We start from the raw sequence: 22,335 nt of genomic DNA, 5'->3' as shown, positions 1-22,335 counted from the left end.
TGTGAGAGAGACAGAGAGAGATGTCAAAGATAATAGCATGTTTAAAACAAACAAAATGCACAGTCAACCTGTGGAACTCCTTGCCAGAGGATGTTGTGAAGGCGAAGACTATAACAGGATACTGGGCTTTGATGGACCTTTGATCTCACCCAGTATTTCTGTTCTTATGTTGTTAGTTTTGCTCCCCTCCTCTTCCCCTCTCAGGCATCCCACCCCTAGCAGCCTGACCCTTCTGGTCTGTGAGCCCCTATATCCATCGTCTCCATACAAATTTGAGTGAGTGGCATTGTGACCTGGTGCGTGGGGTAACAGCACCCCGAGGACTTAGCCTGGTCAAAATGTGGTTGAGCTGATGACTGGGTGGCCCGTCAGCTCAGCACCTTGTGTCTCTAGTGTTGCCTGTCCCCTGCCAGCCCAATCAAATCCAGGCTCCTTTCTCCCACACCAGCTAGACAGGGGTGAGATATGTTTAAAAATTAGATGTCCTTCCCTGTTACTAACTTTTAAAAGATAATTTGCTTTTTACCTTTTTGATTTACATTTGACTGTGCCAATGAAAATAGATGCTACTTTTATGGTTTCTTATAGTCAGTTTATAATCCATTTCACACTCTGATTCTCCCACATTAGCATGGGGCTGCAGTGTTTGGCTTCGAATACCAGGAAATTAAATTCTTTTTAAAATAAGTTTTTTTTTTTTTTTTTTTTTTAAATTTCAGGGAAATATTTGTATTGAGTTTTATAAAAACTCTTAATCACTTTCCTCCAAAAACAAAATTTGAGGCCTCAGTTGAGAGAGACTGCATTTAACCTGTAGAAGTGCCAGTGTACTAAAGTAGTAATGTACTTCATTTTTGCCTCTCTTCTCTCTAGTTAAATTCTAGAATTAAACTATAAGATAGTGCAAACCAGATGTTATTCTAACAGCATTGTGAGGCGTTAGAGAAAAAGCAGCATCATGTGCACAGATAATGAAGTGATAGTTTTTTTGTGTGTGTGTTGCGTATATATGCTACAGATTTAGAAACTAGTGCTGGAAGGGGAACAGCTAATCTGAACTTCAGATATTTGTGATATTTTGCTGGAGCATACTGTACGTGCAGTAAAAATGTTTAAAAACTGTAAAACATTAGTTGCAATACATATTCATTTATTCCATACAAATTTCAGTTTTAAAGTTACAAAGCTCAGCAAGGGACTATAATAATATCTTGTGGAATAAAGGGTCAAATGGTTTACTTTGGCTTCTTAGTCCCTCTGACTAATTATCCAAATTCATTATTCTTTGATTAACAGGGAGAATAGGAGAAAACTATTCTGTTGTTTCTGAGAAGAAAAGTCACAGAACTTACTTTTCTTCTTCTGTTCCTGCCTTCCTTTACTTTCTGCAAAGACTAAGTTATTGTTGTACTCCTTATTTTAAATTAATATATAACAACATCATATTTGGGTGGTGTAGGAGTTGGCTTTCCTCTTCAGTCTGATTTGGTGTTATTTTCTTGAACTTGTTTTTTTCAGAGTTCAGTCTTATCATGCTTTAAATAGGGAATGGTGAGAATATGGGATAATATATTTTAGGGGTCCAGGGAAAATAGATTTAATCTTTTACCATGTGACAAGTGAGTCTGGAGATGGCTTTCTGGACTTCCACGTAGGGTTCTCAAAGACATCCAGAGATAGTGGGGTTCTGGTTACAAGTAAACTATGTTTTCTAAATGCAAATAGTGAACATTCAACCTGAACTCTGAAAGTCCAGCTGCTGTTCTTTTTGACTTTGACATAACTAATAAAGATTCTGCAGTTAGAATTTCATTGTACTGATGTGAACCAGGATAAAATGAATCTTGGAATATGTATGAGTATACTGTGGTGTGTGTGTGTGTGTGTGTGTGTGTGTGTGTGTGTGTGTGTGTGTGTGTGTGTGAGAGAGAGAGAGAGGAAACAAATGCAAACTGTAAAGAGGAGCAATAATAGTCAACCCTAGTTCCTGCTTCCTCATCCCAAACATGAAAAACCAGATGATTATGTTGACAATCGCCTATTTGCTGTTGAACTCTTCTAGTGTACTAATGTTTGCAAGAGGTGTTTACTTGCATACTAAGATCAAATATCTGTACTCAACATGAGCTTTTCGTTGCAGTTTGCAGAAAGGTCAAACTAAAGCTCACCAACTCACTGGAAACAACTGCACTCCCATTGTGCTTTTGCAGAGTATTCTTTTCTTAAACCCCTATCACCACCTCCTCCATTTCTTTGGCTTGTCATGAACAGCTCCATCAGAATAAAACCCAATACTCCTAACAAGAAACAAGCCTTGTGAGGGGAAAAAAATCACAGACATTCTTGGCAGAAATAGTTCCCTTATTTAACTTAATAGCAGGCAAGTATGCATGTCAAAAAACACACTTGTTTGGTGTGAGGTATGCGATAACTGATCAGTAAAGAAACTTAATTGCTGCTCAGGGTTTAGGTCACTGTTCATTCATTCATTTATTCCTGGAGCTATGAACTATTCATATGTTGCCACAGTATGTTACTTACACAAGACTGATGGTGAAGGAAATAAGAGCTTAGATGCCTCACAGATATAGACATTGGGGGATTAACATGTCTACTTCATTAATATATATGTGCATACATTAATGTTGGAGTATTGAAGTTGTTTCCAATAAGATCAAAATAGCTATCTTTCTTAAGGTCTGCTGTAGCCATTAAAAGTATTTTAACAATCAGCATTAGCTTTATCAGTTTCTTAATAGTTTGACTTTTCTCTGTTTCTTTTTGTTTGTCAGTAGGGATCAAAGTGCAGACAAAACCTGCCCTTATTTTGATGCTCAGTTTTCCCTTTATTTTTCCGTAGTAGGTCTTTCCTATCCATTTGCTTGCTCTCACTGAGCATATATGATTCTCTATGGATTGGCATGCATGTATACTATGAGTGATGTTTCTGGCAGCATATCCCCTGTACATGGTACTATGTCTGACCTTAAAAAGTGCTAGGCATCCATAGTCCACATTTACTTTATCTGGAGATATAGGTGCTGAGCACTATTGAAAATGAGGTCCCCCATACCTAATTTCAACTAGCCTAGGAAATGAAGTTGTAATTTCTTAGGGTTCTGGAGATTATATGGATCTGTTACTTGAAAATAGGTTCCCTTATGAAACAGCGCACCCTCCTCCACACCGTACTGCATTGCCACTGCTATCTGTTTGTTTAATGATCTAGCATTCTGGCCCTGCAAAAGTCGGTTTTGACATTGTTAAACACTTCAGTACCAATCTTTATTGGAGCTCTTTAAAATATATTTAGAATGTGTAAACCACTTTGATATATAGAAGCACGCACCCTAATGAGATTACATTAAGTATCCTAATAAGATCAAGGCTTGAAATTATGCTTTTCCGGATTTGGGTGATATAAATTAATTTTGCTTTAAACCAGTGTCTGTGTTCTAGTTCAGTTTAGTATCAGAGGGTAGCCGTGTTAGTCTGGATCTGTAAAAGCAGCAAAGAATCCTGTGGCACCTTATAGACTAACAGACGTTTTGGAGCATGAGCTTTCGTGGGTGAATACCCACTTCCTCAGATGCATAGTTCAGTTTAGATATTGGTTTCAAATATTCTCATTGCAATTTATTTGGGCATCTCTTTAAATAAAAATCTTCTCTCAATTCTGCTATTAACTTTTCCTCTCATTCCAAGACACTGAAGCTACAGATTATCTTGGCATTGTTGTAATTATTAAACTAACAAGTAAATTATGAAGAGAAAAACAGTGGTTGATCACTGAACCCTGCTAACGCTGGTCTTTCACTTCTCGTTTGAGTCTAAAAGTAAAATATAAAATTAATACAGTATTATCAATTTAGATTCCTTGTAAACAGAAATCTTCATCACAAAACCATCATACAGAGAAAGTGATTTCTCTTCAGAAAGTCTCTACAAGTATGTTTGAACCTAAAATATACATGAAACTTCTAGGACAGCCTAAATTAATTGTTATTCTTAGTAACTGAATGGTGGGGGCTGAAGTGTTGGGTGGGGAAGTTCATGTACAGTAATATATCAATAATACCCATGTGGTAATTCTTTTTAGTCCATTTTATCCGTTAGTCGTTGATTATGATTTTGCTGCCAACTGTTGCACAGTTTAAAGTCAGAGGGACTGCAAGAGCAACTAGTCTGACCTGCATTTTTCACCACCCAGCACCTGCATGCTAACCCAACAGCTGAAACTAGACCGAAGTATTACAGATCACAGAATTCTTGCTTGTTATGTACCACAGGCACAGAGAATAACTGTATATTGTTCCTGTGGTATTCAGTGATCTATTTTAACATAGATGGTTATTACACGATACACAAGTGTGTGTGTGTGTGTGTGTGTATACATATGTATGTGTGTATATTACGGCTGTCAAGCGATTAAAAAAAGAATCACAATTAATTGCACTGTTAAACAATAGAATAACATTTAAATATTTTGGATGTTTTCTACATTTTCAAATATATTATTTTCAATAACAACACAGAATACAAAGTGTACAGTGCTTACTTTATATTTATTTTTGATTACAAGCATCTTTGCAATGTAAAAAAATCAAAAGAAAATACTATTTTTCAATTAATCTAATACAAGTACTGTAATGCAATCTGTTTATCATGAAATTTGAACCTACAAATGTAGAATTATGTACAAAAAACTGCATTTAAAAATAAAACAATGTAAAATTTTAGAGCCTGCAAGTCCACTCAGTCCTCCTCCTTGTTCAGCCAGTCATTCAGACAAACAAATTTGTTTATGTTTGCAGGAGACAATGCTGCCCCCTTCTTGTTTACAATGTCATCTGAAAGTGAGAACAGGTGTTCTCATGGCACTGTTGTAGCCAGCATCACAAGATATTTACGTGCTAGATGTGCTAAAGATTCACATGTCCCTTCATGCTTCAACTATGATTCCAGGGGACAGGCATCCATGCTGATGATGGTTTCTGCTTGATAACAATCCAAAACAGTGCGAACAGTTGCATGTTCATTTTCATTATCTGATTCAGATTCCACCAGAAAAAGGTTGATTTTCTTTTTTGGTGGTTCAGGTTCTGTAGTTTCCGCATTGGAGTGTTCTCTTTAAAGACTTCTGAAAGCATGCTCCACACCTTGTCCCTCTCAGATTTTGGAAGGCATTTCAGATTCTTAAACCTTGGGTCAAGTGCTGTAGCTATCTTTAGAAATCTCACATTGGTCCCTTCTTTGCATTTTGTCAAATCTGCAGCGAAAGTGTTCTTCAAATGAACATGTGCTGAATCATCTTCGGAGACTACTATAACATGAAATATATGGCAGAATGCGGGTAAAACAGAGTAGGGGACATACTACTCTCCCCCAAGGAATTTAGTCACAAATTTAATGCTTTATTTTTTTTTAACAAGCATCATCATCATGAAAGCATGTCCTCTGGAATGGTGGCTGAAGCATGAAGGAGCATACGAATGTTTAGCATATCTGGCACTTAATAAGTTGCAATGCCAGCTACAAAAGTACCTGTTCTCACTTTCTGGTGACATTGTAAATAAGAAGAGGGCTGCATTATGTCCTGTAAATGTAAACAAACGTGTTAATCTTAGCGATTGGCTGAATGAGAAGTAGGACTGAGTAGACTTGTAGGCTCTGAAGCTTTACATTGTTTTGTTTTTGAGTGCAGTTATGTAACAAAAAATTTACATTTGTAAGTTGCACTTTCATGATAGAGATTGCATTATAGTACTTGAATGAGGTGAAATGAAAAATACTATCTTATCATTTTTACAGTGCAAATATTTGTAATAAAATACACTTTGATTTTCAAATACAACACAGAATACAATATATATGAACATGTAAATAAATCCAAAATATTTATTACATTTCCATTGGCATTATAATGCTTAGCAGTGCGATTAAAACTGCGATTGTGATTAATTTTTGAGTTACTTGTGAGTTAACTGCAATTGACAGTCCTAGTGTGTGTGTGTGTTTTGTCATGGTATAAACCCCCACTCTGAACCTTAGCATCCAAAAGATGGGGTACCAGCATGAATTCCTCTAAGCTCAATTACCAGCTTAGTACTTGTAGCGCTGCCACCAACCAGGAATTCCAGTGCCTGGTACACTCTGGTCCCCGCAAAACCTTGCCCGGGGACCCCCAAGACCCAGTTCCTCTGGATCTTAACACAAGGAAAGTAAACCCTTTCCCTCACCATTGCCTCTCCCAGGCTTCCCCTCCCTGGGTTACCCTGGAAGATCACTGTGATTCAAACTCCTTGAATCTTAAAATGGAGAGGACAATTCACCTTCCCCCCTCCTTCTCTCTCTCCCTCCCAGACTCTCCCTGAGAGAGAAAATAATCCTAACACAGAGAGAAATTAACCTTTCTCTCCCCCTTCCCTCGTTTCGCCCCATCAATTCCCTGGTGAATCCAGACCCCGTCTCCTGGGATCTCACACCAGAATAAAAAAACAATCAGGTTCTTAAACAAGAAAAGCTTTTAATTAAAGAGAGAAAAACAGTAAAAATTATCTTTGTAAATTTAAGATGGAATATGTTACAGGGTCTTTCAGCTATAGACACTGGGAATACCCTGCCAGCCTAAGTATATAAGTACAAATTAAAATCCTTTCAGCAAAATACACCTTTGAACTCCTTCCAGCCAAATACACATTTGCAAATAAAGAAAACAAACATAAGCTTAACTCACCTTATCTACCTAGTACTTACTATTCTAAGCACATAAGAGCCTGGATTGGAGAGAAACCTGGTTGCACGTCTGGTCGCTCTCAGAACCCAGAGAGAACAACAACCAAATTCTAACACCACACACACCAACTTCCCTCCTTCAAGATTTGAAAGTATCCTGTCCTGATTGGTGCTCTGGTTAGGTGACAGCAAGGCTCACTGATCTTGTTTACCCTTTACAGGCAAAAGAGATATGAAGTACTTCTGTTCTATTAACTCTTACTTATCTGTTTATGACAGTGTTAGAGAGCTATATCTAGATCTAGACATATATAATTACATTTGTGTGTGTTAGTACAGCACACACCCCTATCAGCCTGATATGGAAGATGACATCCTAAGGGAACTGTCCAAATTCCCTCAACTTTAGCAGTATGTATTGATTATTCACAATAGTATGACTAATTATTATTTATTTGTATTATTATAGTACCTAGGAGCCCCAGTCATGGACCAGAATCTCAGTTGCTAGGTGCTGTATAAACACAGGGGAAAAAAATGATCCCTGCCCCAAAGTACTTACAATCCAAGTAGAAGGCAAGAGACGAAAATATAAATAAATATATACATACACACGGAGATGGGGGAGTATAAGGAAACAATGGAATGCTATTGATCAGTATGTTAGGCACTGATATCAGTGCACCAGTAGTCTAAACACTGTTAAGTTTTAAGTATCAGAGGGGTAGCCGTGTTAGTCTGGATCTGTAAAAGCAGCAAAGAATCCTGTGGCACCGTATAGACTAACAGACGTTTGGAGCATGAGCTTTTGTGGGTGAATACCCACTTCCTCAGATGCATGCATCTGAGGAAGTGGGTATTCACCCACGAAAGCTCATGCTCCAAAACGTCTGTTAGTCTATATGGTGCCACAGGATTCTTTGCTGCTGTTTAAGTTTTAGGGTCAGTCAGTATACGAGTAAAATATTTATCTTTTTGCTTTAATTTTTAAAATATTAATGTTCTGCTTTCTCTTCTTTAAGCTAGCCATTGGGGACATTTAACACATGCTTCCTTAATAAAATTGTTCTCCTGTCTTAATTATTTCAAGTTCAGACATTGATTTTTTGCTTAGGACTCTTTAATGTATGCTGTATTTTAGAAAATTAACAGTAACCACAATACATCCATCTGACACAGATTAGAGGTTGATTACAAATAAAAATGTTATAAAGTGCCCACCTCCCCACTCAGAAGCAGCCCTTGCCCAAGGCCTTTGGGGTTTGCTTATTTTACTGTTTATCAAAAACATAATTATCTTGATGGAAAAAAATGCAGAACTGTTAGGAAAGAGCCAAAGGTTTGTTTTTGTTTTTTTTTTGTGGTGAGTTTTACATGATGAACTTGACAACATTTTAAGAAGTGAAGTGTATGTGGTGTTGTCAAGGCTGAATCCCCACTCTTTCACTCTGAGTGCAGAAGGTGGGGGCCTGCAAGGATTCTAAAAATTAATGCTTGCCACTCCAGGCTTGTATTATGCTCCCAAGGTTACAGCTTTTCTCTGACCTTGTTTTGGTAAATGCTGCCACCACCCAAATGCAGAAAAAACCCTTGGACTCAGGAAGGAGTTCTTGGGAGTACCCTGTGGAGTACCATCAAGCCCTTTCTCGCACACCCTCCGGGGAAGAGCTGAGCAAGAAAACAAAGACAATTGGCTGTTGCTACCAGCTTATCAAACAGCATATGCTCAAACTTCTTAGGACACCAGAAATCCAATCCTGTTCTTAAAAAAGGTAAATTTTATTAAAAACAAAAAGAAAGAAAATACATCTGGAACTTAGGCTTTTGCTAGATTTTAAAAGAGCAATTCTAAAAATCAAGCACCCAAAATAGCTTTTTTGAGGGTTCAGCTTAAAGGTTACAAGCAAACAAAAGCATCTGGGGGTTAGCACAGAGGAGTCCACAAGCCAATAAAAGAGAGAACCCTAATCCTGTCTTTTTAGATATTTTTTAATTTTACTTACATATCTGAGGCTCCAGATAAGTAGGTTTGAGGTATGAATTGATAATTTATAATCTTACCTGGCTTAAAGCTGGTTACAGCATTGCTGCTCCATCCCCCTGCAGCCCAGAGAACAACAGACAAAGGGAAAGTTTCTTTCTCAATTTTAAGAAGTTCTACTTTCCCATTGGCTCTTTTGGTCAGGTGCCCCACTCCTTTTCTTTTACCTTTGGGCTTGTTAACACTTTACCTGTAAAGTAAGCAGAGAACAGACCAAGAGGGATTTTACAGCTAACTGGCTGGCCAAATGTCCATCAAAGGGAGCTACCCCATCCCCGTTCATGTATCACAGGTGTAATGACGTAAAGAGGTTGTTCTAGTTAGGCTTTCAGATAGTCTGAATAAGAACTGGTAAGTGTTGATTCATTACACTTAACAATTTTCAGATATCTGTCTATCCTATCCAACTACACTGCAGATGTTTACTTTGGCGATTGCCTTAACTTATGAAAAAACAGTGCATTCTGCCTGTCTTTCTGGCATGCAGCAGTGCACCCAGTGTAAAATCAATCTTGTACCTATATTTCTCCAGAGTGCCAGGCATGGATTGTATCAATTTTTTTTACTACTTTGTTTGCTTAAAACCTTCATACCAAGCTTTGAAGCAAGAATAGTAATGACCTTGAAAGTTAATTTTCCAATATTCAATTCACGCTGTAACACAAAACATCCCCTTTATTTTGTCTCCTATTTCTCTCCCCTCCTGATTATCACTTAGTTTACAGTAAAACTTTTTGTATATGTTATACATTTTTTCTTTTAAAAAGTTGCACATTTTTCCTTTATACAAGAAATATTTTAATTAATACTTTTTCATTTTAAGAGGCCTTGTGTCTTCATAAACATATAAAAAATTTATGTTCAGTGAGATCGATGTAAAGTTTAAACATCTATGAAAATATAAAAAGTAACTTAAAAATGTGTTTTGTCTTGAAAACTTCTGGCCAGAAATCCCTTTTGGGAAAAGAGGAGCATATATAGTCAGTTTTAATATTTTTAATGCTTTTCAGTTTGTGTTTTATAGATTACATAAAGACTTCTTATATTAATATATATTCAAGATTTGGGATTTATAGTTTTTCTCATTTACCTTAACTTATTTGTCCTTAGACACTTCCATCTTCTTCTGAATTTACAGAATCCTAGCTATTGTGCATGCAGATGGAGATGCCTGTTCTTCTTCGAGTGCTTGTTCATGTCAGTTCCATTCTAGGGTGTGCATCTGCCCATGTGCACAATTGTCAGAGACTTTTGCCATAGCAGTATCTGTAGGGTCGGCTGCTGCACCCCCTTGACTGCCACACTCATGCGTCAGTATATCTGGCAGTGCTGACCGTATGTCCTCTCAGTTCCTTCTTACCACCCATGACAGTTGGTCAGAATGCCTAGTCTTCCATTGCAAGAGTGTAAGCGATTCTTTCAGACCCATTGTAGGTAGTTGTTAGGGACTTAGTTTGACCATTAAATTAAGTGTCAGATAATAGTTTTAGTTGTTAGAGTCCAGGCTGGGACTTTGCTGCAGAACAGGAATGCCCCATTCCCCAAGCTTTAAGCCATGTTCATTGTGTGCCCGACCAATGCACATTAGTGACCTCCCATGATAGCTGTTTGAAGTGTCTGGGGGAATTGCACAGAAAAGATAAGTGAAGGATCTGCAAAAACTTTCACCCTCGAACTCTAAAGGAATGGGATATCCACTTGAGAACATAAGAATGGCCATACTGGGTCAGACCAAAGGTCCATCTAGCCCAATATGCTGTCTTCCAACAGTGGCCAGTGCCAGGTGACCCAGAGGGAATGAACAGAACAGGTAATCATTAACTGATCCATCCCCTGTCACCCATTCCCACTTCTGGCAAATGGAGGCTAGGGACACCATCCCTGTCCATCCTGGCTAATAGCCATTGATGGACCTATCCTCCATGAACTTATCTCATTCTTTTTTGACGCCGTTATAGTCTGTGCCTTCACAACATCCTCTGGCAAGGAGTTCCACAGGTTGTCTGTGATGTGTGGAAAAAGAATACTTCTTTTTGTTTGTTTTAAATTTACTGCCTATTAATTTCGTTTGGTGACCTCTAGTTCTTGTGTCATGAGGAGGAGTAAATAACACTTCCTTATTCACTTTCTCCACATCAGTCATGTTTTTATAGACCTCAATCATATCCCCCCCATAGTTGTCTCTTTTCCAAGCTGAAAAGTCCCAGTCTTATTAATCTATCCACATACGGAAGCCGTTCCATACCTTTGATAGTTTTTGTTGCCCTTTTCCTAACCTTTTCCAATTCCAATATATCTTTTTTGAGATGGGGCGACCATATCTGCACAAAGTATTCAAGATGTTGGGTACCATGAATTTATATAGAGGCAATATATTTTCTGTCTTATTATTGATCCTTGTCTTAATGATTCCCAACATTCTTTTCATTTTTTGGACTGCTGCTGCACATTGAGTGGATGTTTTCAGAGAGCTATCCACAATGGCTCCAAGATCTCTTTGAGTGGTAACAACTAATTTAGACCCCATCATTTTATATGTGCAGCTTTGACCTGTCTCAGAGCTCTCCCGATCGGACTCCACACCTAGTACTTTGGAGTCGGCATGCAGTGCACTGCCAGTGCTCAAGAAGCGGCTGAAGCCCAACGGTCTGTTGGCACCATAAAACAAGGGGGCTTCGGGCAAAGGACCCGTGTTAGGCCACGTGCCCACCCCAGAGCTACACAGGGGTACCACTGTGGTCGGACACCCTAGCCTAGCCAGGGGTCTGCCTCCGACTTCTGGGAGCATCAGGGGACTCCGTACCCTCGTAAGGCCAGCTGTGTCCATGGTGGCCCCAGTGGCCAAGGACCAAGTAGGCGGGCTGACACCACAGATGCCAGGCCAGGCCAGGTGATGAACTTGGTTAAGGTCTAGACCTCTAAGGGCAAGCTGGTTGTGGGACCTCCCTCTAAACCAACAGAGCATCCTCAGTCCCCGGACTGAAGGTGTTGATCCCTATCACCATGGCCTAGGACCCTGGCACCACAATTTGGTCTTTGGTTAGAAGACCTAAGTCCCTAACCAAGGTTGCCATCTACGAGGTATGGGACACCCGAGTCACGATGCCAATCCTTGTTCTCACAGTACTGCCAGAGATGACTGCAGTGCATATCCCTATCGCCTAGGCAGTCCCCGCAGCATCGATCCTCCTCAGTGCGGGATCGTTCCTGGTTGCGGCACCGGTTTCTGACTCCCTGGTACTGCTCTTCAGGCAGGCACCATTCCTTTCTCTTTCCTTACCAGTTGCTGAGAAGGGTCAACTGACAGACTCAAGCATCTGTGTTTCCGCCCTGGTTGCCGGAAGGGCAGTGGTCCAAGTTGGAAGCAGAGTTCAGCCCCTCGCCTAGGTGAGGTGAATCGCCAGTGGCCTATGAGACTGGCACAGCTCCAGTGGCAGTGGCGTGGCGGCAGTGACAGTACTGGAGTCCACGTGGTGTACCCATCATGCTGGTCCCGTAGTCCCACTGTTTCTCTTAGGCCACATCAGATAAACTGCCTTTGGACCGGCCGGCACCGGCATCGGAGCACGGTGCCAAGTCTGACACGGGAGCGTTGCAGCAGGCCCAGACATCCAAGGTGCCATCCTCCAGCCCACAAGGTGAAGCCATTTGTTCTCCTGTGATACAGTCAGCTTCGTTGTCTCTGGATGAGGCAGCGGCGGGCCCCTTGCAAGTGAGCAGTCCCCCTACTCCACTCCCAAAGACTTGAAAGAGCACCAGGTCCTGCTCAAAAGGGTGGCTTCTAACCTGAAATTAGAGGTCAAGGAGCTAATGAAGGAGTCCAATGATCTCTTCAACGTCACATCCTCCTCCACACCTGCCCAGGTTGCACTATCTGTCCACCCACGGGTCCTGAAAATTGCCAAGTCTGTGTGGCAGATCGCCTCTTCCATTCCACCTACCTCCAAGAAAGTGGAAAAGAAATATTATGTCCCGGCAAAGGGAGTTGACTATCTGTACGCTGACCCTCCAGCAGAGTCCATGGTAATGTCTGCCGTCAATGAAAAGGCCAGACCAGTGGTACACCCAAAAATGAAGGTGACAAGTGACTGGACTTGTTTGGCAGGAAAACTTATTCAACAGCCAGCCTTCAATTTCAGAGTTTAACCATCAGGCCCCACTAGGCAGGTACAACTTCGACTTGTGGGACTCCAAAGTGGTGGCGAGAGGCGCTCTCCAGATGGCCTGGGATGCTACGGACTTGGTGGCCAGGGTGGTTTTCTGCAGTCGTCATGAGGCGGAACTCCTGGTTACAGTCCTCCGGGCTGTCCCAGGAGATGCAGGCTACCCTTCAGGACCTCCTGTTTGAGGGAGAAGAGTTCTTTTCGGTAGAGCAGTACTGCAAGCCGCTAGACTGTGAACTTCGAGCCCACGTCTGAGGATACTGCTTGTGAGTCACCTAGAATGGAATTGACATGCACAAGCACTCGACGAAAAAATGTTACCTACCTTCTGTAACTGTTCTTCGAGATGTGTTGCTCATGTCCGTTCCATAACCTGCTGTCCTGTTCCTCTGTCGTTGTTGACAGCAAGAAGGAACTGAGAGGGCATAGGATCGGTGGCATCTGATATACCGACACATGAGTGAGGCACTCATAGGGTGCTACAGCCGACCCTGGATACCACTAAGGCAAAAGTCTCTGGCGACTATGCATGTGGGCACACACACCCTAGAATGGAATGGACATGAGCAACACATCTTGAAGAACAACAGTTACAGAAGGTAGGTAACCGTTTTTTCCTGCTGCCAGCTTTTCACCACCCAATTAGTTGACACTATTAGTCCATCAGAAGTGCCAACTGTTAACCTGTTGTTTGAATAGTGCTCAGTTATGATATTTTGAGTTTGAGAGTAAGATGTTGCCTCTTAAAGGAAAAAAAAACATTAATTTTTTCAGAAGATTTTAGTTTTTCAGCTATTGATGATCTGATATGAAATAAAATGACTTAAGATAAGCATCTTAACTCTTTGCATATATTTTAAGTTTTAGCAATTAAAAAGTGATCAATCCCAAAAACATAATATTGTAGCTGGATTTAAAGAACCAATAGCAGAGCAAATATTGGAATTCTTTCCACAGTAATTGATTTTTTAGGAGGCTATAGCTTAAATTAAAATATTACTGGACTATTCAGGTTGTTTAACTCATTGATTTAGAATTAGTTTTCCAAACAATTTTTTAAATATTGACTGTTACTGAATTGCTACATCAAACAACATTGGGCCTAGCCATTTCAGCCTTTTCTATCCAAGAACAAACCTTGATGAGATTTTGCGCAGTCATCATGAAAGGTTTAACCATCATTGCTTTCTTTACTTGTCAATAAAAGAGAGTAGAGAGGACTGGAAACTATTGATTTAATCAATAGAAAAGATACATATTCCTAAACCTAACACATTTCTGAAACTAATAATGCATATTTTCCCTATTTGGTGCTATTGTTTGTATATCAAGTTTGGGTGTCCTAATATGATGCTTCCTATCATAAACATACATGAACTGATCTTTCTCCAAGTTATAGAAACCTCACTTGGAAAAAAAAATAATCAGGGAATTCAAGAAATATTTGTGGCAACTGCAGCACATGTGTATAAATTACCATTTCTCCCCCCCCCCCCACAACTCTTACTATAATTAGCCAGCATTAACAGCAAATGTTTGCTTTGGTTAAATTATTCAGAACATTTATTTTACTTGTCAAAGGTTAGATCAGGTTGTTTGAACTGGTAATTAAATGCAGCCTAATGCTTTCGTGTTTATATGCATTATAAGTCCTGTTTCCTGCTCATTCTGTGTAATTTTATAATGTGCAAGGCTGACATTTAGAAAGCCTTTTTGACTCAAGTTCTGTTCTCTAGCAAAGGAGTCAAAAATTTTAGTTCTTATACTGTTGTTCATGTGCAGTCTCAGTAAAACCAATACAGGGATATTTAGAATGTCACAGCTATAGTGTTTCTTTTAAAATTTTTGGTTTGTTGGGGGCCTTCTTGAATTTTTATAATTGTACATCGAAAAGAGTCATTTGGTAGCACTCAAAACATACATAGTGTGCATTTTTCATAGAGTAAGGCCAGAAAAAAATGCATCTCTTTCACTAAGAAATGGATGGAAGAAAAAAGCTCTGTACTGTGAAGCAAACAAATGAAATGTGTATGATTTTTTTCCTCTTCTGTTCTTAATGTGTTTAAAAGAACTTAGCTTTTTGGCAGGTCATTCCCATATCACATGCAGCTGGGGTGAAAGTAACTTAAAGAACTTACCAGTGTGCCGGAGTTCTGAGCATGAGTGGGAGGGGCCTTTAAATCCCTTAAATCCCTTTAAATCCCTGGGGCTGTGGCTGCGGTTGCGGTGGCTGGGACCCCAGGCCCTTTAAATCACTGCAGGAGCCCCATGATAGCAGTAGCTGCAGCGGCAGCTGGGAGCCCCAGGGCTTGGGTAGCAATTTAAAGGGCCTCGGGCTCTGGCCACTGTCGGGAGCCCCAGGCCCTTTAAATTGTTGGCCTGGGAAAACTGTCCCCTGCCAGTACAGTCGGCGTAATGGACCATACTGGTTTGGTTTCACCTCTGCATGCAGCCTATTTAATAAGTCAACTAAAATACTTTTGGTATGCAAGTAAATGAATATTGAACATTAAGCTCCCAATTCTTTTGACAGAAAATAGCATAGAGACAAAAGTTTAAAAGAAATGTTTCTAAAAATTTTAAAATTCCACTAAATAAATGTAGTTAAGAGAATGGTATGGTTGTATCAAATAAACATTCACAAGTTAGGAAATGTCAAGGTTAAGCTTGCTGCTTCTTCCAGTAGATGCAGATGTATATTACACTTAGTTCTGTGCATGCCCAGCACATCGGAGCCAGAGAAATTTACATAGCAGTACCCATACAGGGATGGCGCTCATGCCTAGACCCCAGGGAGTTGGTGCCCACGCATGGGGTGGCGCAGGTTCTTCCAACCCTTTCCTGGGACCAAGTATGGAGGTTAGAAACCCTGTACCATCCTGCTCCTGGCCTCCTGTTAAGGAAGCACTATTGTCCAGTTATCGTAAGTAACTGTTTTTTATGTATGGAGTCATTGCCTATGCTGGCGAGGGAGACAGCAGGAGCCTTTCCTCACTACCTCTCTGCTGCTGGAGCCTTCCTCAGCTGCAGAGAGCTGCCAGAATCTTTCCCTGCTATAAGGAAAGACTCCTGAATCAGGGAGCTGCCAGAGCCTTTACCTTTCCCTGCAGCGGGGAAAGACTCCAGCAGCAGGGAGGCAGCAGGATGCTATACTGCTAAAAATAACAATGTAGATGGGAAGGCACTGGTTTGGCAAGTAGAGAGCCTCTAGGGTATGTACCTGGGTATATATATACCCGCAGGTTCAGGTGTATTTTTACTCTACTTCCCTAAGCAGTGTCTTACTATCTATTCTGCTATTTATACCCATGCTGAGGGTTTACATGGCATATATATTCCACATGCCGCTCCAAGGAGTATGCAGTATACATGTATCCTTAATTAATCCTGTTTGTCTAGTAATTGTGGCACCAAAGGTGTGCTATGTCTCTAAGGCTGTAGAAAAGTTGCGTGTTGTATTATTTGAAAAAGTCAGAAATAGTATGTGATCACTTCAATTACACTGTATTGTAATGTATATGCAAAAGAAGAGGCTTTGAGAGTGTGCATGCAAGTTTAACTTTGTCATTTCCTGACTTTTCTTTACTATTGCAATCTGACTGTCTCTTAATAGACTTTCTAGTTTGGAGGAGAAAAAAATCCATAAAAGGTGAATACTTGAGTATACAGCCCCAGGACTTCCTATCCCACATCCTTTACAACATCTAAAAAGGAAAAATCTCTCTCCTCTCATTGAAAAAAAAAAAAAAACAAGCACTGAAATGAGGAAAAAACATAGCAACCCTTGCATCGTTCACTATATAGCATGTGTGATGCACATTGAGGCAAGGGTTCTTGAGGTTCCATGCCTCCTCCACTGCACATACTTTACCATTTTTCACCATGCAGCTGCATTTCAGCCTACCTTTCCTTGGCGCATTGCTAAAATGTGTTTTGAAAATCGTACCAATTGTACTGCAGGTGCTGGAAATGCAATTTTTAAAGTCTCACAATTCTGTCTAATCAAAACCAGCTTTCACTGATGCACATTGTCACGTCACTTCTCATCACTGTCACTTCACTATTACACGCTGTCACTTCTTGATGGTAGTTCAGTCCTAATTTATTTTGCCCACTATTTTAAAGATCCACCAAACTACATTGTGTGGCTGAGATAGAAAAGGGATCAGCTGCATCTGAACAATATCTTGAGACTGAAAACCACATTTTTTCCCCCATGCATAAGTAACTTAAAAGCCACTGAATTGATTTTCTTAACTTACCTCTCTACCACCAAATCACTTCTGGGTTTAGAACAAGAATGAGACACTGAAGTCCAAAAGGTAAATTTTCAAGGAGGGTTGTAAGTCACTGAAAAGAGGGTTTAGAATGAAAGTGTATTCTCATTCTAACCATAATTGCAGCATTGCTAGCATGACACTAGTGAAACTGTGCATGCCAGGCAATTTTTGTGTTTTGCAGCTTGCTAATTTTTATACTTCTGGTTGTGGGAGGTAGCTAAAAACAAAAGAATACTTTGTACCCTTATGAAAATGATTTAGGGCCACTATGCACAGTACATTTGTTTGTCTATGCATAGTATGAACTGTGGGTTGCTCTGATTGATGTAATAGGTTGTGAATACATGTGGCATACAGAAGACCTAGGATTAGAAGAAAGCTTTAGACTTTTGTTTCTGAAATGTCTACACGCAAACTGGAATTGAAATAACTAAATTAGTTTTAATTCACATCTTTAATTTTTTTTGGTAAAAGTCTGTGTGGGGACACACTTATTTCAGATTAAGATTATTCATTGATTTGAGTTGGATGAATGGTCTTAAATTAAATAAAAAAATAGTTGATCTGTTAATGTGAAATAAGTGTCCATGCATAGATATGCACCAAAATAACTAAATGTGTGAATTAAAGCCAATGATGTTGTTTCAGTTTGTGTAGAGACAAGCCCTTAGGTGAGTAGAGGAATGGAGCACAAGCCAGCGAGCGTCGGTGGACACAGTATTTGATGCATCCTTAGAAGTTAACATGGTGCTGTTAAACAGATTTGAAAGGTGAATGGAATGATAGCTAGATATTGGATAAAGCTAAAAGCATTTATCCCAAAATTTAGGGGGATTGGATTAAATGAGATGTGAATCTGAATGTCCTGGTGTTTTGTTTTTCAAAAACCAAGCCCCAGTCATGTTTTTGCATATATCTAACGATCAGTCTTGTTGCTGTGAGGAAAAGAAAGCAAATTATTATAGAAAAATGCTTTCTTGCATTTCTCAATTTACATTTAAAAGACTACCTTTATGCTCTATGGATTATCTATGGGAAGGTGAGAGCCCCTTACTAATCTGCCATTCCTGTAGTTGATGGATTGCTGCAGACCTACTGACCACATAGTCACCCGTTGGCTCAAAGTGGACAAGTGAAAGTTCCGCAGGAGTAAATTTCCAAAATTTAGACCGAATAATTATAAAAAATATAAAAAAATCTAAAACAGGATTATTTAGTTATTTCTGGAAATTGTTTCATATTCTCATGTGCTTCTTTACAAATAGAGGTATTTCCTGTCTGACCAAATCATTGTGTCAGTTATTTCTGATGTTTCAGCCCTCTGTTCTCAGAAGACAGTTAAAACCTCTAAGCCAAAAATGGAACGTAACTTTAAAGTTATGTATTCTCACCATAGGGAATATCATAGTATATGTATTCACCACATTGTTTATAAATGTGGCACAGAATAAATTCATTGTTTGAAAGTGCTGTTTTTAAGTTTATTTCTAATTTACTGCTCTATGGATTAAAACTTTATAAAAAAGAATCATAACCAGTGTGCGATTTAATTATTTTTATGAAGAATTTGGTGATATTCCTTAGCTCTAGATATTTGACTAGAAAGAATTATTTTAATTGCTTACAGAAATTACACATTTGTAACATGAAAAATATGCTTTCTCTATTTTTATTTTCATACAGCCGATAGATTGGGTAACAGAATATTAGTATCCAGTCTTAAATCATCATAGTGCAGGTTTTAAAATATGGTTTTTACTTGTCACTAAAGAATGAGTCAAGACTTTGACCTTACTTTCTAAAGGCATCTGTACACAGATGGTCAAAAGAATGTTGAGTTTGGATTGAGCTGTGCACTGGGGAACAGAGTAAAAAGTCATGTGGGGAGACACAGGTCCTCCTTCTCTGCTAAAAGCAGAGAGTTCTCCATCATTCTTAGCTGTGGAAGTGAGGGACTTGCCAGGCACAAAAGACTGAAGGAGGAGCATTTAAAGGAACTGGTACCTGGCTGTGAAGAGTCTTTGAGGTGCCCAACTTCTCTGAGAACAGATGACATAGGAATAAGCACCCCTGTCAAGAGTCCCCTGTCTGTTGCCTCTCCTCTAAAGAAAGATTTGTCCCTTGAGTCAACTCTTCCCTCTTTCCCCATCAGAAAGGTGAAGAACACCTGGTCCTGATAGCTCACCTGTCCCTTTGAGAAGAGAGACTGATAAATAATATGTGATGGCCCAAATTTTCAAAAGTAACTGGTGATTTTGAGTACCTCAGGAACACTGCAGCCTATCAATTAATCAAGAGAGACAAGTGAGAACACATCACACCTGTGTTTTATGTGCTTGACTGTCTTTCCATTTAATTCTGGCTCCAGTTCAAAATTCTGATCTACTGATAACTGCAGCAACATGTGGAACAATGCATTCTCATTCCCCTGACTGTGGAACTCCTTAAACAGGAGATCATATAGGGTCCAGGCCAGAGTAAAATCTAAAACCCTCTTTTTTGCAAAACTTCTAACAACTTAACAACATTCCTCATGTCTAGAAGAAGAGGAAAGAAGAACATTGACCAAGATGGGGAGGAAGGAAATAGAGAGCGGATAATAATTGCAACAGATGTATGAAAGTGGATCAGTATTTGGTCCTTTAGGACTGTAGTATTATAAATTGCAGTTCATGGCAATTGCACTTGTATTGCCCCTCACAGTCCAGCAAGGACACCCACTCTAGGCTCCTAGTTCCTCAGCCGTCACCCCTCATTGGCAAAGATATGCATCTCTTTCCCTCTTGACTGGGATATTTCCAGGCTGCACAGCTCCCTGCCTAAACTGTGAGCTCCCCAGCAAAGTCAGGCTGCCCAAGCTGGCCTGCTTTACCCTTCTCCTCAGAGATGGTAAACAGTGTAATTGCCACATAGCTCTTTCTAAGCAAGTATGTTTTATTCCTAAGGTAAAAACATTACTCAAAAAACATATAAAAACAATGAAAGAACCTGCATGCATGCTAATAAGCTTACCAGAGCTCATCCCTGACTCCAGCAAGGACGCTGGCTGGTGAACAGTCCTTCAAACTCTGCCCAGTGACTTTCCTATGATTACCAGTTCATCATTCCTTTTGCTCAGAACGAGAAACCCTCCTGAGAAAGTTAATTACTCCTTCATATGCTTTTTAAAACTTTCTTTATGTAACAAGTGCTCAGCAGACAAAAGGTTCCCCCCACCCTCAGGGTGAAGCTTCAGAAACTGAGTCTGTAACAGGGAGTTTTCAGTCCTCTCCTCCTAAGTACTTACTAGGAATTCCCCTTCACACTTAGTGTCCCAAAAGATAATTTGTGTCTGCTTTGTCGTTCAGTGTAGTCTTTTGAAGCTCACAGTCTTTCCTAGAGATTGCACTGATCTTATCTTCCTCCTAAGGAAGTTCCATACAGTCCTAAAATACCGTATACTCCTGTTTAGCCAAAATCCTATTTTCTGAGTCTTTGCATTCTCTCTTCCTTGTCCCCCTCTGCATCAGATATCTTGTGCTGGGGGACAAGGAAGAGATTTGGATAATCTGGAAGTTCAGATAATAGAGCAGAGATCTCTGGCCAGGACAGCGAGGAGGAGGAGGAAGAGTAGAGCCCTGCAAATCCAGGGGTAACACTTTGTATCCATGGATATCCATAGACCATTTTTGTGGATAGCAGCGTGGATGCGGATACAAATTTTGTATCCGCACGGGACTCTGCAGTACACAGTCACCTGAACGGAGTGATTGTCACCCAGCCTGCAGGCTCCAGCTTGGCTCTCTGAATCATGCAATAGCATGCTGGTGATTCTGGGAGTTGTAGTCCCCAGCTTGCTTGGAGGGAGGAGGTAAATTGCAGCTTCCAAAAGGGAGTGAGCCAAGTGTCATTTTTAAAGGTGGAATTGTTCTTTAAACAAGCAGGAGGCAATGGCTGTGTGCATTAGAGCCACTGCAACTGTGTAGGGGTGTCCAAGCCCCCCTGGGGAGGGCGGCACTGCATAGAAGGACCCAGAATCGTAGCCTCCCTGCCTAGAGTGGGGAAGGAGGTATGGCAGGGCAGGAGGTCTTGGGGGTAGGGGGGAATTGACACAGCCCTGTATCCTGCTGCACAGTGACCTATGGAGCTGTTTAGAGCCCTGCAAATCTGCAGATGCGGATATCCGCAGACAATTTTTGCAGTTCAGATGTGGATGCACCTTTTTGTATCCATGCAGATCTCTAAGGATGAGCCACCAGCCATGCGGGAGGACACTTTACTACTGAATGGCTCCTGCAGCAACGCGGGGAGCCCTCTGCAGCCCTGCTGTCACGGGGAGTGAGCATGTGGGGTCACCACAGCGGAGGTAAGAGGGCTCCCCTGTGCTGCCGCAGGACTGGTGACACCTGATCCCTGCAGGTGCAAGGTTTGGGGAAGGTTGCAGTTCTGGCAGGGCAGAGCAGAGTCCCAGCTGGGGCTCTCTGCTCTGTCTCACCAGGATCACAGCCTCCCTATTGCACAGGGTAGCACAAGGAGCCCTTTGCAGCCCCACTGTCATGGGAGTGAGTGAGCGGGACAGAGTAGAGACCACTGGCTGGGACTGTGAGGAGGAATACAACAACAAGCTCCTGGCTGCAGGGGAGGCTACCCTGCTGCTGAATGTCTCCTGTTCTCTTGATTATATGAACTCCTGATTTAGCCAAATAAAATCCACATCCCCTATGCTATTCGGATAATTTGGCGTATACTGCAATACATAAACATTTGCCTTTTAATACAATTATCTCCTAAAATACTTAAATTTAATTCAATATGGGTTCTCTAGGAAATTACAGGACATTGCCATAACTATCACACCTGCCCCTTGAAGGGATTGTAACGGGGGTGCTTGATTGGCACCTGAGGGAAGCCATTGACATAGTTCCCAGACAGAGCACCAGGAACCAAATTTGCATTGCCTTTAACATGAATCACTTCCGTGTCATAATAGTGTCACAGTAAGCTCCATCCCAGATCTTGGCACTGGTCCCTTCCTTTTGATGTAGCTAGAGTGGTCAATGTACAGAAGGAAATGTCACCCCAATAGGTAGGACTGTGAATCGCTGAGGGCCCACACTCTGGCCAAACATTCTTTTTC

General features: G+C 40.6%; 1 protein-coding gene across 5 annotated transcripts in view; it reads left to right on the top strand.

Moving 5' to 3' along the window:
• The window catches only part of TBC1D5 (TBC1 domain family member 5), a 512,051-nt gene that overhangs the window by 176,945 nt on the left and 312,771 nt on the right, over positions 1 to 22,335 (top strand). For 2 of the 5 annotated variants that reach the window (XM_050938358.1, XM_050938352.1), the window contains exon 1: positions 21,474 to 21,564. The exons of the other annotated variants lie outside the window; for them this stretch is intronic. In XM_050938358.1, coding sequence (XP_050794315.1) covers positions 21,543 to 21,564 — 22 coding nt within the window. In that variant the 5' untranslated portion in view covers positions 21,474 to 21,542. Of the gene's footprint in view, positions 1 to 21,473; positions 21,565 to 22,335 lie in introns of those variants that run through there. 5 annotated transcript variants of the gene reach the window in all.

This window comes from Gopherus flavomarginatus, chromosome 2, assembly GCF_025201925.1.
Source record: "Gopherus flavomarginatus isolate rGopFla2 chromosome 2, rGopFla2.mat.asm, whole genome shotgun sequence".
NCBI classification, from domain to species: Eukaryota; Metazoa; Chordata; order Testudines; family Testudinidae; genus Gopherus; species Gopherus flavomarginatus.
The sequence above is the reverse complement of the archived record's forward strand: the minus strand, read 5'-3'. Positions and strand labels throughout refer to the sequence as shown.